The sequence below is a fragment of the Pectinophora gossypiella genome, chromosome 17 (genome assembly GCF_024362695.1).
Source record: "Pectinophora gossypiella chromosome 17, ilPecGoss1.1, whole genome shotgun sequence".
NCBI classification, from domain to species: Eukaryota; Metazoa; Arthropoda; class Insecta; order Lepidoptera; family Gelechiidae; genus Pectinophora; species Pectinophora gossypiella.
In genome coordinates, this window is record NC_065420.1 from 10,356,273 (window position 1) to 10,369,726 (window position 13,454).

The 13,454-nt window shown below is 37.5% G+C and overlaps 1 protein-coding gene across 1 annotated transcript; it reads right to left on the bottom strand.

The window, feature by feature from the left end:
- Positions 1-26: 26 nt before the first annotated feature.
- On the bottom strand, positions 27-11,480 carry LOC126374547 (UDP-glucose 4-epimerase-like). Its single transcript, XM_050021206.1, has 8 exons — positions 11,338-11,480; positions 3,707-3,968; positions 3,494-3,607; positions 2,913-3,089; positions 1,766-1,946; positions 1,427-1,515; positions 779-971; positions 27-161 (listed from the first exon to the last, which is right to left on the bottom strand). Exons 2-8 carry the CDS (start codon positions 3,944-3,946, stop codon positions 73-75), a joined length of 1,083 nt encoding a protein of 360 aa, XP_049877163.1. The 5' UTR covers positions 3,947-3,968; positions 11,338-11,480; the 3' UTR covers positions 27-72.
- Positions 11,481-13,454: the final 1,974 nt, after the last annotated feature.

Below are 13,454 nucleotides of genomic sequence, written 5' to 3' on the forward strand. Positions count from 1 at the left end.
TACAACGTATAATTAAAACAACATGATATAAATAAAATCCTTATGTAATAATGAGATACGATCTAAGTGGCGTTAACTCTTCCCATTGACAATGACGGTGGTCTTGTTCTTCTTGGGGTACCCGTCTGGGTTCATCGTCTGCCATCGCCAGAAGTCGGTGCCTGGAATTATGAACACATTGGTATTAGATATCATGTCTTGAAACATGATCTTCATTCTTCAGTTGCTTTCCTAATCCTAAATCAAAGCGCTACCTTATCTCATTGCATCACCTCATACAACAAAATTGTAACTTTGCTCATAACACATAACGTTAAGCGCCTGATATTTTTAGTACAGCGATGTAGTGGGTCGGTCATGTCTGCAGTATGCAACATGATAGATGAGCAAAACCTGTCAAGGAGTGGACACCTCTTGGACACAGGCAGGGGTAGACCCAAGAAGCGATGGAAAGACGACCTGGATGCGTTTGAGACGGATTGGAGAGAGATCGCTCAACACAGGGAGAAGTGGAAGCTCAGAGGGGAGGCCTTTGCCCAGCAGTGGGATCGTCCAGGCTAGTATAAGCCTAGCATTATCCCATTTTCACAGGGTCTGCTTACCGGATCTTTTTACATTAGCGACTGCCTGTCTGACCTAACCCGCGAAGGGAAAATCAGCCTAATACAGGTTAGGTAACTCATCTCTGAAACGCATTTCTCGGGAATGTGGGTTTCCTCACAATGTAAACTAACGTTGTTAGTACAGCAATATAATGGAATACCACTATGTTACTTACACATCTCCTCAATGCTGTACCGCGTGCTCCATCCGAGCTCCTCCTTGGCGAGGGAAGCGTCAGCCCACAACGCCGTGATGTCGCCAAGTCTTCTATCCACGTACTTCAACGGGATCTTGGTGCCTGTCACGCTCTCGAAAATGTCGACCAACTCCTTGACAGATACGCCTTTGCCGGTCCCCAAGTTATATACCTGTGTAATAGTAACATATACATCAAAAGTACTCGAAAGTACTCAAAAGTATTGCACACAAATTTACAAAACATTTACAGGATAAACTTATTCTAAGGTGGGCAAAGGCGGCCTTATCGGTCTTATTTTATGTTCTCTTTTAACAGTTCGAACAAAATCTTCCGTCAGTGTATCACATTATTGGTTAACACTTTCAAGGACAGAACGTCTACGGACGTTCCGATTCCAAGGTGTCATAACCACCTATTATGAACCATCAATGACCCATGGGTCGTTCAGGATAGTCTCTGTCCGTGAAAGGGTTAATAATAAGGTTAGTCATCGATGAGCCCATTTCCTTTTCTTCATTCCTTCCATTCCTCTTCTCTTTCCTCTGTTATCCTGGGACTACTGGGAGTAAAGGAGCAAGTGTTCAGCAGCTTGCCAAGTTTTAGTGGGTAATAAAATCAACTTACTTTAAGACCGATATGGTTGCCAGCGAGTAAGTTTAGCGCTGCTACGTGCCCGCTGGCCAGATCCATCACGTGAATGTAATCTCGTACACCTGTCGATGATAACTCTTTTAAAACAGTGGTAATAATAGTTTGTCTTTACTAGGCAACCAGTACGTATGACCTTTACAAATAACAAATAATATAAGAACGAATGCAAAAATTACGTGTTTGTACTGTTTTGTGTCAGATCATAATGATGGCAATATTCTCAGCATATTTGTTAACAGTTATGTTGCTTTTTTAATTCCATCACTTACTGGCAGTACAAATCTTCAGTCATAATAATTATGATGTCCTTACCAGTTCCATCAGGAGTATTATAATCGTTGCCGAAGACGGTCAGAACCGGTTTCTTGCCCAGAGCCACCTGCGCCATGAAGGGCATCAGGTTGGTGAACTCCTTGGTGGGATCCTCGCCTATTAGTCCTGACGGGTGCGCGCCCACCGGGTTGAAGTACCGGAGCGCTATTATGTTCCATTTCTGTGAAAAAATTGCTATTAGATTAGGTACTATGATCTCGTTTTGCTGTTGTATTCTGAATTTCAAAGCTTGAATTTATGAGTTCCGCCTATGCCTTTTACAAAAGAAAGAAGCAATAAAATATTTGAATTACTGTGAAGGGTCTTGGGATAAATATTTTTGGGATCAAATTAATATTTTAGGATCAAAACGCGGTACCCATTGGGAATATCTATTGAAACTGATACTTGTAGGACAGATTTATACTTAGGCAAGTCAGTCAATAGAGTAAGGCTACTAAAGAGCCACCGGAACTGGTGATGATGATCAGTGTTTCGGATGTCACGTTAAGCCGTTGGTCCGATTACTACTTACTGATGTAAGTACGTAGTCGTTACAGGAGTCATGACAGGGGCCTTTGGCGACTCAATAATAACCCTGACAGTAGGGTTGATGGGGTTGGTAATCCACCTCACAACCCACACGATAGAAGAAGAAAAAGGGCCTTGTGTGACACTAACGATGATGACAATAATGATCTAAAATAGACGCAATGTGGCAAATTATGAATACTTATGGTGTAATGTCCTTGAACTTTTGTCGTTCAAGCGCCACAGCTGTAAGACAGCAGGTTAGACGGCTTGCATTTTAATGAGCCAGTGGACCATTTATGGAACGCCATTATGCATATTCTAAATATTATGTGGTGTAGAATTCTTTGATTTATACAAGATAGGAGTCAGAAATGTGCTGTATTCAAAAATTATTCTTGTTGTCATGTATGTTACTGTTATACAAAGAAGAGATTTAGAGAAACGGGGAAATGAATTCCATCGCCGAGTTAGTGGAATAAGGCCAACGATTATTTTGAACTAAAGAATTTGGGAAACTGGAAATGATTTTACGGATACTTAAAAAAATATCAGATTGCAAATCCCACCGAGTTGCATTTTAGAATATAAGGTACTGAGTATTAATGACACTGACCTTATCAGCAGCACTCAAATCTTTCAGCATCTCTTCGATAAAATACTTAGTTCTCCCGTAGACGTTAGTGATGCTGCCTGTAGGGTGATTCTCCGTGATCGGCACAAATTCTGGCTCGCCATACACCGTGCAGGATGACGAAAACACCATTTGGTAGCAATCATGTGCACGCATAATCTGGAAGAATATTAAACACTAGATTGTAAAGTCTGTTACTTAACCTTTCTTTGACCTCTGGAAGCTTTACACTTATAACTCTTGTTTTCTTAAAGTTCGCTGATCGCTGTCATTTGATAGGTCTTTCGAAAAGGGAACTCGCCACTCAGGGGAAGTTTCTTTTTTTATTAAGATCAAGAACATAAGAAGGAACCTTGTGTAGAAATCTTATCTAATCTAGTCTTCTTGATAACGTTGCTGGGCAAAGGCCTCCGCTTAATTCTTCCACTCCTCTCGACTTGTGCGATCTCCGGCCAATCCCTTCGATAAGCATTGAGGTTTTCATACCATCTTTTACACAAAGAAATGAGGCACAAAAAAATACTTTTCCGAATCCTAGTGTTTATTAAGGCAGAGTATCTCACCTCTAGTAAGTTGAGCATCCCAAGTAGATTGTTCTGGTAGTATAGAAGTGGTTGTTGCATCGATTCTCCGACAGCTTTCAACGCCGCAAAGTGGATTACGCAGTCAATTTTATGCTACAAAAAAGTAGAACATTTATATTCATGCACAGTTTTTATTCTGTACAGGTCTATCAAGTAAGTTATGGTTTATCGAAGAAAAGTAATGATTCTTACCTTGTCAAAAATGTCGTTAATCTGGGGTTTATCCAGTAAGTCCGCTTTGTAAAACACGATCGTCTTTCCCGTGATCTCTTCAGCTCGTCTCAATGCCGGGGATCCATCTTCATCACCTACTGCGTTTGCAAAGTTGTCTATCGCAATGACGTCATGTCCGGCTTCCAGCAGATCCACCACGCAATGGCTGCCAATGTAGCCCGCTCCACCCGTTACGAGAATAGTTTTTAATTTCGGCATTTTAGATTTTCCTTACGTTGTTCTGGAAATAATTAAATTTTATTTAAAAGAAGTCAATTCACATTATAATAACATAAGATGGCATCATGCCTGTATCCCCAAAGGGGTAGGCACAGCTGTATAGTAAATAGACCCACTCCTCGCCAGCTATGTTTGAATCGCATATATTAGGGGCGAACCTCTTGCCATGTACAGGGTACATATCTTGGAAACCACGTGATATTAAGTATCTGTAATCCAAAAATGAAGACAAACTCATAGAGTCGAATTCAGTGGTTTAGATCCCGAGCTGAGATTCAAACCAGTGACTTTATAAGTCACGCGTTCTCCTAACAGGGCTATCAGATTCCACCACATTATAAGGTTGACTGGAAATGTAAAAGAAACTATCCAATTAATAGCGGAAAGACTCTAATTACCCCTCAAATCTTACTGTCAACGTCCAAGTTGCAAGGCGTGATGTCTAAATTCATCAAGTCTGACCTCAACAGCCTGGCAATTAGAGGAATCCCTTCACAAATCGTGCCTGTCTAAACTCAGTCGTCCTCGTTCGGTCGTGCTAAACAATAAGCAATTAAACAGTCAGCGCTTAAAACGCGGCCGTGAAACTTCGGCACCGTCTATGAAGACTTCATTTTGCACCCTCATGTTTAAATCAACAATGATCGTGTGCGCTTGAAAACAAATGATCTCAGTTGAGCTCGTCTTTGTCTTTATGTCATACGTGATTTAAAGCTTCCGGGGTAAAATATTTCCTGCAGGCTCTGCACGGCAACGCCGCGCGCGTCGCGAATTACATCGAGGGTTTCGACCAATAGACGCACCGAATGCTATCTACGTGGATAGACGTCGTACGGCTATTGGTCGAAGCCCTCGATCGATATAATTCGCGCCACAGCAGTCGCCGTGCCGCGAGAACTGGTCTTAGTAATGTTTGTAGATAATTTAATAAATCACAACTAATTTTACATACAATCACGCCTGTATCCCCGAGGGGGTAGGCAGATGTGTATGGTATATACACCCAAATTTAAATTTGAGTGCAGCTATGTTTAAGCATGGGCGGATCCAGGGGGTCATGGGTGGCCATTGCAATTTTATATGATTCCCTACGGTGGTAGGTTGTCAGAGATCTGGTCCCCCCCCCCCCCTGACAAAATTAGATCCGCTCCTGTATTTAAGTCCCATGTAAAAAGGAAGCCTATTGCCATTAACCGGCCACCAATCCTGAAAACCACGTGATATATGTATTTATAAAAGTAACGTCTAAAAGAACAGGATTATTACTAGGTGATAAAAAACTATAAGTAACCCATAAGTAAGTCCTTGTTAGATATTTCATGTAACCATTGAATAAAGGGGGCTATTCAGAGGATGACATCGAGACTGTTTGTTTTTGTGCCTAGCACTTAACTCGGTCTTGCTAAATGATCATCAAGGCGCTTGCGCAACTATGTTACGGCATATTTTAAGATGACAACTTTTCTATTTATGAGTTTTAGGATTTTAAAGTCGATTTTCTCTGGGAACCTCTACAAGGTTAGAGGCAATATGCAATTCACGGTATGCATGCATGTTTACATAATTCGGTATTTGACTGAGTCAAAAATAAATTATAAAGTGCTAATTGAGAAATAGAAGCCAGTCTAAGATGATCAAAAATCAATCTCATTTTACTTTTCGACGTACTTTCGAATTTTATGTATGAATTAAGTAACAATGAGTACGACGTTTGAGCGCTTTTATTGATGACGTCACATAGCATAATACTGTCCGTATTACAAAATCCAAAGAAAACTTTCGTTTTGACGTTTCGTAAAAAGTATCTCATTTGACTAGGTTGTCAAGTAGCCTATTTATGGTTATTGACGACCTATCAATAGCCTATCAATAAAAACCTGGTTCTCGTCATTGAGCAACATGGACCTCCGTGGACCTTAAAAACAATATACAGGGTGTTAGTGACATCGTAACGAATACTAAGGGGGATGATTCAGACCATGATTCTGAGTTAACATCAAGTGGAATTTTCCGTGGCAAAATTCATGATATTGTATTAGTTTTTTTAAAATTATTTTAAAATCTATACTTTTTACCCTGTATTTCCTAAGAAGCCGAAAGACAAAGTGATATATCAAAATACAAATAAAATAAAGGAATAAAACACGGTCTCAAAAGCGGTAATTTTTTTATAGAATATGCTATTTTGCACAAGCGTATAGGAATTACAATTTTACGGTTCTTATATTGCATCCAGTATGATGAGATGACTGGCGGGGCCGGCTGTAAGCATAATAATATATACTTAATGTGAAAGGCAAAATGTTTAACAAAAAGAAATAACTAACTAGGTTCTTCTGGTATTACAGGTTTAGCTAAGACTGCCATCAGGCTGAGACTAGATTTTCAAAGGGCTTTGAGTTTATTTATAACTACGTAGAACATTTCTGACGCAAGTGGGATGGCGCCTGGTCTCTTTGCCTTATGTTACCATTCATTCCAGAATATTAAAGTTGCTATATGATTCCAAAAAAAGTTGATTAAACTTGAGATCTATTAGTACTTCTTATGTTTCCTTATTTTATCGATCAAATATTTAAAAAAATATATTTTATTTTTTGGGGTCGGGGATATACCTACGCGTGATGCTATTTTATGTTATGTAATATTTCGAATAACATAAACAGCCTATATACGTCCCACTGCTGGGCACAAACTTCCCCTCAATCAACCGGAGGGGGTTTGGAGTATACTCGACCACGCTGCTTCACTACGGGTTAGAGTGAGATGTAAGATGTAATATTTAAAAAACGAATATTTTTAAAGTTTTAGTACGATCTACTCTGAACTCAAAACCGGCGTGAATTTATGAAACGATGGATGAATGTGGAGGAAGCAAGAGAAGTATACCATGGTTAAGATCGAAGCAAATGGCATGGTATATGAAAACCAGGTATACTCAATCCTATGACAAGCCGCCATTGCTAGCCCTTTGATGACGTAAGTCACTGTGTTACCATTAAATTGATATCTCCAACATTCCAAGGACGTAAATTTTATTATAGAAAATTAAACGAATTACTGACTAATGTATTTAATTACTATTACTTGACACATATATAAAAAATATTTAAAATGTAAGTAAATCTTTTACTAAGAGTTCAAAATTTCCTTGCAAAGTAAATAAAAAACTTTGGTCGTGGGTAATTTATTTTTTACAAAATGGCACTGCAGCGTGTGATGACGTCAGCTGGACTAACCTTGAAATGTTAACTGTCACTTTTGAGCATAGGTCTTCTTATACCATGGCAAATGGAATTCCGTTGTGTCTGATTACCTCTATGGGAAATAGGCGTGTGTTTACGTATGTATGTAAATATTTAACAATTTAATATGTAGTCATCACAATGAGGTCATGATTAGAAGAATCAAGGAAAAGCTTTAGCGATGAATATGCTTGATTACAAGAAAGAATGTGATGATTTCCGAGTATTGATTACTTAATCACGAGATCCTTACACGATTCTTGAAACTCTGTAAAAAAAAACGTAAGTATCGGCACTTAACTTAAATGAAATATTATTTAACTTTAACACTGTTAATTCCATTTTTTTTTAATTCTAAAAAAGATAAGGTTCGTGTTGCTCTACGGAGAAAAAAAAATGTAAGCTATATTTTTTACTCAGCTGTAAAAAATCTTCAAAAAAAAGATGAAATACCTATAAGGTTATAATATAATTAAAACAATAATTAATACAAAACATATTTTTTTAAAAATTAAGCAAAAAAAAACTACTTACACTGGGAATAGTCACTTGTTTGGAAAATATTTTTTAAATATTTATTTCTGCGTTTCTATATTTCTTCACTGAACGATTTGGACGAGTTCGTACAAATAATTTATAGTTTATTGCGTAAAGACGATCTTCAATCTACTACATGTTTCGATATCGGTATAATCTACTAATCCAAGTAATATTAAAGAAATCACAGCTAATTGTATTTTAATCCTGATAAAATAACTGATAATGTGTAGTATACGCAATGCCCATTAAGACCATGATTCTGAGCAGTTATCAAGTAGAATTTTCCGTCGCAAAAGAATGGAACTGAAAATATATTTTTTTTTGCACTTGACGTTAACTCAGAATCGTGGTTTGAATCATCCCTCAAAGTTTTCGTAAGGATGCCACTAACACCCTGTATAGGGTAAAAAATCCACGATGTTAGAATAAGGGGTGAACTCTTGCGAATGGCCTCCGAATGGCCTGCGAATGGAAAAGGGCTATTTATGTTATAAAATCAGTGATTATCATAAACCCCAATAAACTTAATGGAAGAGAGAGAGAAAAGAGTGCAGTTCTGAATGAAGTCGCGCCGTTAATCGCACTGACACAAGCTAAAAGCGGAAGCAAATCAGGCTAGTCAGGTTAAAAAAGTTGTAGGCTCCAAGACAAAAAGGTAATACCTTCAACCTTTGTTTTTTAAGGTCGTCAACGAATCTCTGGTAAATTCTACGTAAGTACGTCCAACGACAAATAATAAAAAAAAACACTTTATTCGCAAGACATCCAAGTCTAAAGTACAAACTGCACCCGATTCTTATCCGATTCGAGCACGAGAATGACGGATGAAAGATTTTTTGATTTGAGTAATTTTCGTAGTAAGTACTATAAGATATCAAATGACGGATGAAAGATGTAATACTCAAGTTACCTATGCATGATCCGTTATCAGTCCGTCATTTGACGGACTCGGATTAAATAAGTTTGAAAAAAGCCCTCAGCGTCACGTCACAGCTTAGCGTTCGGTATCGCAGCGGTTCGGGTAGGTGAGTTAACCTTTCTATTACGTACTTATTATTCGATATAAATTCTGTGGTACAGCCATACAAGGGCCAGAACACCTCAGTTTTAATAGTAATTGGATAATGGGTTTGCCGCGAGCTCGGAAAGGCAGAATAAGGGATATTACATGAATGACCTACGTCCTCAAGGATGCTGACCTTTACAAGTTCATTCACCTCACACGGTCCGCAGAAACATGGCGCAAATGTTACATTGTAAACAACTAGCAAAGGTAATAACAGTAGAAAGTTAGTGGTCATAGGAATGTACCTACATGATATGTATATTTTATATACCTAAGTACATCTAACATACACACAATACAATCCACCACAAGAGCGCAGCTCTTAAATAAAGAGAGACATCTAACATAGGTACGTAGATTAGATACTTACTTACATTATTGTGTATTATATTGTGTATAACTCTACTTTTCTTTCGGAAAACTTAAAGTAAGCTATAACTATTGAAAAGAGAATAGAGAATGTCTACGGGAAAGCTTTTTTTATTCTAGAAACTAACGGTTTTTTCTGTAGAATGGAATTCCTCTCTTCAGTAGATACCCATAATTATTGTAAAGATGGTGCGTGTTTGACGCTAATAACTACGCCAAATTGGTTTATTAACAATAGATTCGATTGTAAAAACAAAGTATTTGATTGTAAAAACGTGATAGCTCTGTTCGGACAACGCGTAACTCAGCGGAAGCAAATCCGGCAAGTCAGGTTAAAAAAGTTGTAAGCTCCAAGACAAAAAAGTAATACCTTCAACCTTAGCCACTGGTTCGAATCCCGGCTCGGGTTCTAAACCACTGAATTCGACTTTGAGTTTGAATCCCTGTTTGGATCATAAATAAATTGATATCACGCGGTTATTGGCAATAAGCTCGCCCTCTATTACATGATGCATAAGGCTGGCGAGGATTGAGTGTATATACCATATACCCCTGCCATCCCCTTCGGGGATATTGTAATGCCGTATTTCTTTCAGCTTGCGGATTAGTTACGGGGGGGCCGTATTATAGTTTTTTTGTGTAGTATTGGACGCAGCGCCATCTCGATTGTTCAATGTAAGGTCCGGGACCATCGACTCGCTATCGTTGGGCCTCCGTAATCAGCGACTTTTCACCAAGAACCGGGAGATGGCGTGTGACCGGTATTATATGGAAGGCTATATCTTGGAGACCCTTGTCAAGTAGATGCTGAAGAATGTTGGTATCAATATTTAATATACATCGGGAATTTTCGGTCGTGAAGTCGTAGGCGTGAAGCAATGTTATGTTGTTTGATTATTTGTATCCTTGCGTTGTATAGTAATTATTTGTTTCATATTTCAGAGAGAATGTAATCACTACAAAAAAAATGAGTAATATCAATATGTAAATGTAAAAAAAATATATATAATTATAGTCATCAAATCAAATATACTTTATTGCACAGAACGTAAATTACAACAATCAGACATAACACATGAATACAGTACAATTTGGGCGGCCTTATTGCTCTAGAGCAATTTCTTCCAGGCAACCACCAAGAGGATACAAACATTTATAAACAACTTAGATAGTCATGTGTCTATTAATTTAAGTACTTTCTATTTTCTCTACTTCCCTAAGTCACAAATGTTACAGTTGAACCATTACTTCATTGCGCATACAAATAACTAATTTTAAATGAGTTCTCTACATGCACATCGAAAAACATCTGCCTGTCTGCTAGTCAGTCGACTTCGCTAAAACAAGTATGTATATCCGACCAAGTGAGACGATAAATCAAGTAAAAAAAAAACTAAAACATGTGCTAAAACCGAGTCCTTCTAAGAAACGTAACAGGATGGTTGAACTCTTTAAACGTTCATCACATCATTCTCAGAATATGATGTCCATATCTGACTGTTTTATCCACTGTAGATATCAATCTAATCTATAAAATAAAACATACTTTGTAAATATAAAATATATATATAAGTCTGTTTGTTTATGTAGCTATTTAACGCAAAGTATCAAATCTAGAGAGTGGGATATTTGTAAAAGTATTAATTTATTTAGTGCAACAGACCTATTACACCAAGGTATAAGTTATGCCGATTTTATTTGTTAAGATTTTGCCTACTTTTTCTTATGCTTGGTATAAAAAGCTACACCAGGTTTATTTGTAAGGCCGTAAAGAAAATATTTTTGAATAAATCCACCATACTTTTAATGTGGTTACTTATATATCTACCTACATACTATACAGTATTAATGACGTTTTCATAAAACATATTTGAGGCAGTTTGTAACAAGACACTTTTAAATCAATAATATCGCCACCTGCCCCGTACCAACTGCGGCCAAGTAGGCAATGCCATTTGCGGAAATCTACAATAAGTTACGTCAAAAACCAAAACACCGTACCAATAGCGTACTTTCAATAAGCAGCAAATATTTTATAGAAATTAGTGAAAACCGCAATCAGACGAATGTCTCGCGTGCCGTCAACAAACAAATAACAGTTTTCACGAACCGTTCACTTTCACACAACCGTTAGAAGAATACCTACTCACCGTTGGATCCGATAGCCCCATCAACTCACGAGTCACGCCACACTACACTCTACTTAATATTAAATAAATAAGCTTAATAAACTAAGGTATAACTAGTAAGCGCGTTCGGGCCGCCCCTCTGCGCGCACGCATCTAACGTGGAGACGATCGTGCGATGTCGCGGCTACGTCACTCATGATTGCAAACTGGTGGGCGTCGCTTACACCGGAGTTCGGTGGCGAACATACACTGTCATTTACAAGTGTGCGTCAAGCTAGCGGCCTCAAAAAAAAAATGGGCACGAAAAAATAATTTGACCATACCAAAAAATAGTACTCTTATTGAAAAAAATAGTACCTGTTGTAAAAAAATTAGTACCATCACGGTTCTGGATTTATAGCCATGTTTTATTGCACTTGCTAGCTTGACGGTGAGCGAAATTTGGCGAGAGTTAACGACAAGGTCTTTCGCTTTGATTTAAACGCCAAAAAATAGTATCGAAATAGTACTCACCCCCTGCAAAATACCGAAAGTAGTACTTCAACGGTTCCAAAGTTATAAAGGCAGTTCTTTGATCCCGCTAGCTTGACGTTTTGAAAATACCTATTATCTGGGGAACGCTTGCATATTTCAGTATGTAACTAATGTCAATAAACTCGTATGAAATAGTACTCCCTACCATCATAATTTTGATCCGATTCTCTTTGTAGAAATGTTAAAAAATCATCATAACCTATGCCATACATTTGTTGTTGATACAGTCACGTAGACAATTACATAACCTCACAATTTATTCGTAAGTATTGCCATTTTGGAGGTCTACCCTACCATTTCTTTGCACTTCAGTGCTGCTATTACAAAAAATTCCTATTGCATACACCCATATGCACTAATTTTAATAGAAAATGGCTGCATGGGTCTAGTTCTTATCGAAAACAATCTGTGATTTTAATACAAAGACCTTGTATAGAATAGACGGATAATATTTTAGAGTGACGAACAAACTATCACAGCTCTCTTTCTTCCCTATGGCAACAATCTCTGTGGAAAAAAGAAACAAACATAGACAAACACCGCTGTCTAGAACGTCAGTGTTTACCGTTTTGAGATGTTGTGGTAGTCAGCTGGATACCAAACCTGCCGTTAGTTTTTTGGTGTTTTGGGACGTTATTTTAACTTTTTATATAAACAATCTGTGAAATAGTTATTCATTATGAACCATGGCTTGCGTAGCTATTGGTTGTGAGAGTAGAATGGGTGTTATAATGGAGAACGATCAAACAATGTCTCACCATGGGTAAGTTATCGACCACATAATACATGTTTGTGTGCAAGAAATACATTACCTGGTCTGGTTTTTGTAAAGTTTATTGAGCCCTAAACACGATGCAGACGCATATTTTCATCAAAGCCGTCCCATTTGTACAAATAATTGATTTCACATTTTACGTTAATCAGCTTTGACAGATCATGTACCCAAAGTATTATAAGTAGTGTTGTCCTTTGATGTCGATAACATAATATTATGTTTTAATGTATCATCTACATGTGTTATTCTATTCTCGTTTAATTTATTTTTCGACCTGTTTCCGATTTGTATGAAGATTACATAAATATATTGTATTTTCCAGATTTTCTAAATATCCTAATTTACGAAACCAGAAATTAAGAAACAATTGGATTCAGACCATGAAACGAGATGATTCTCTCTTCTGAAGGACGCCTTCTCCTTATTTAAGCCTGTGCTAATTACATTTCGATGTATCTTGCTTTCTATCGAGCAGGATACCAAACAAAAATATTACATAGAGATGCAGTACCAACAATATTCACTCACATATCTCACATAAGGTGAGTTTAAGTTTAGTTATAAGTTTGTAGATGAATTTGCAGCTATTTCGTTTTTGTATTCTACATTAGCATGGAAAAAATAATTCAATACAATACAAATATTCTCTATTGCACAAAATAATTAGTATATTTGGACTAGATGGGCCGTAGTTTATCCATGATAATTACGTTGAATAAGTTATTTTGAATCTGTGAGCACACCGTATACGGTTCTTCATAGGTATCTATCTATTTGGGAACGAATAGGTATCGTTTTGATTAAAATACTTGTTATCCACTCCGATATG

Coding starts and splice junctions, on each gene's coding strand:
- LOC126374547 (XM_050021206.1), bottom strand. CDS start 3,946: ATGCCGAAATTAAAAACTATTCTCGTAACGGGTGGAGCGGGCTACATT. Junction 972..1,426: donor GCAACCATATCGGTCTTAAA/GTAAGTTGATTT, acceptor ACTATTACACAG/GTATATAACTTGGGGACCGG. Junction 162..778: donor GTACAGCATTGAGGAGATGT/GTAAGTAACATA, acceptor TCATAATTCCAG/GCACCGACTTCTGGCGATGG.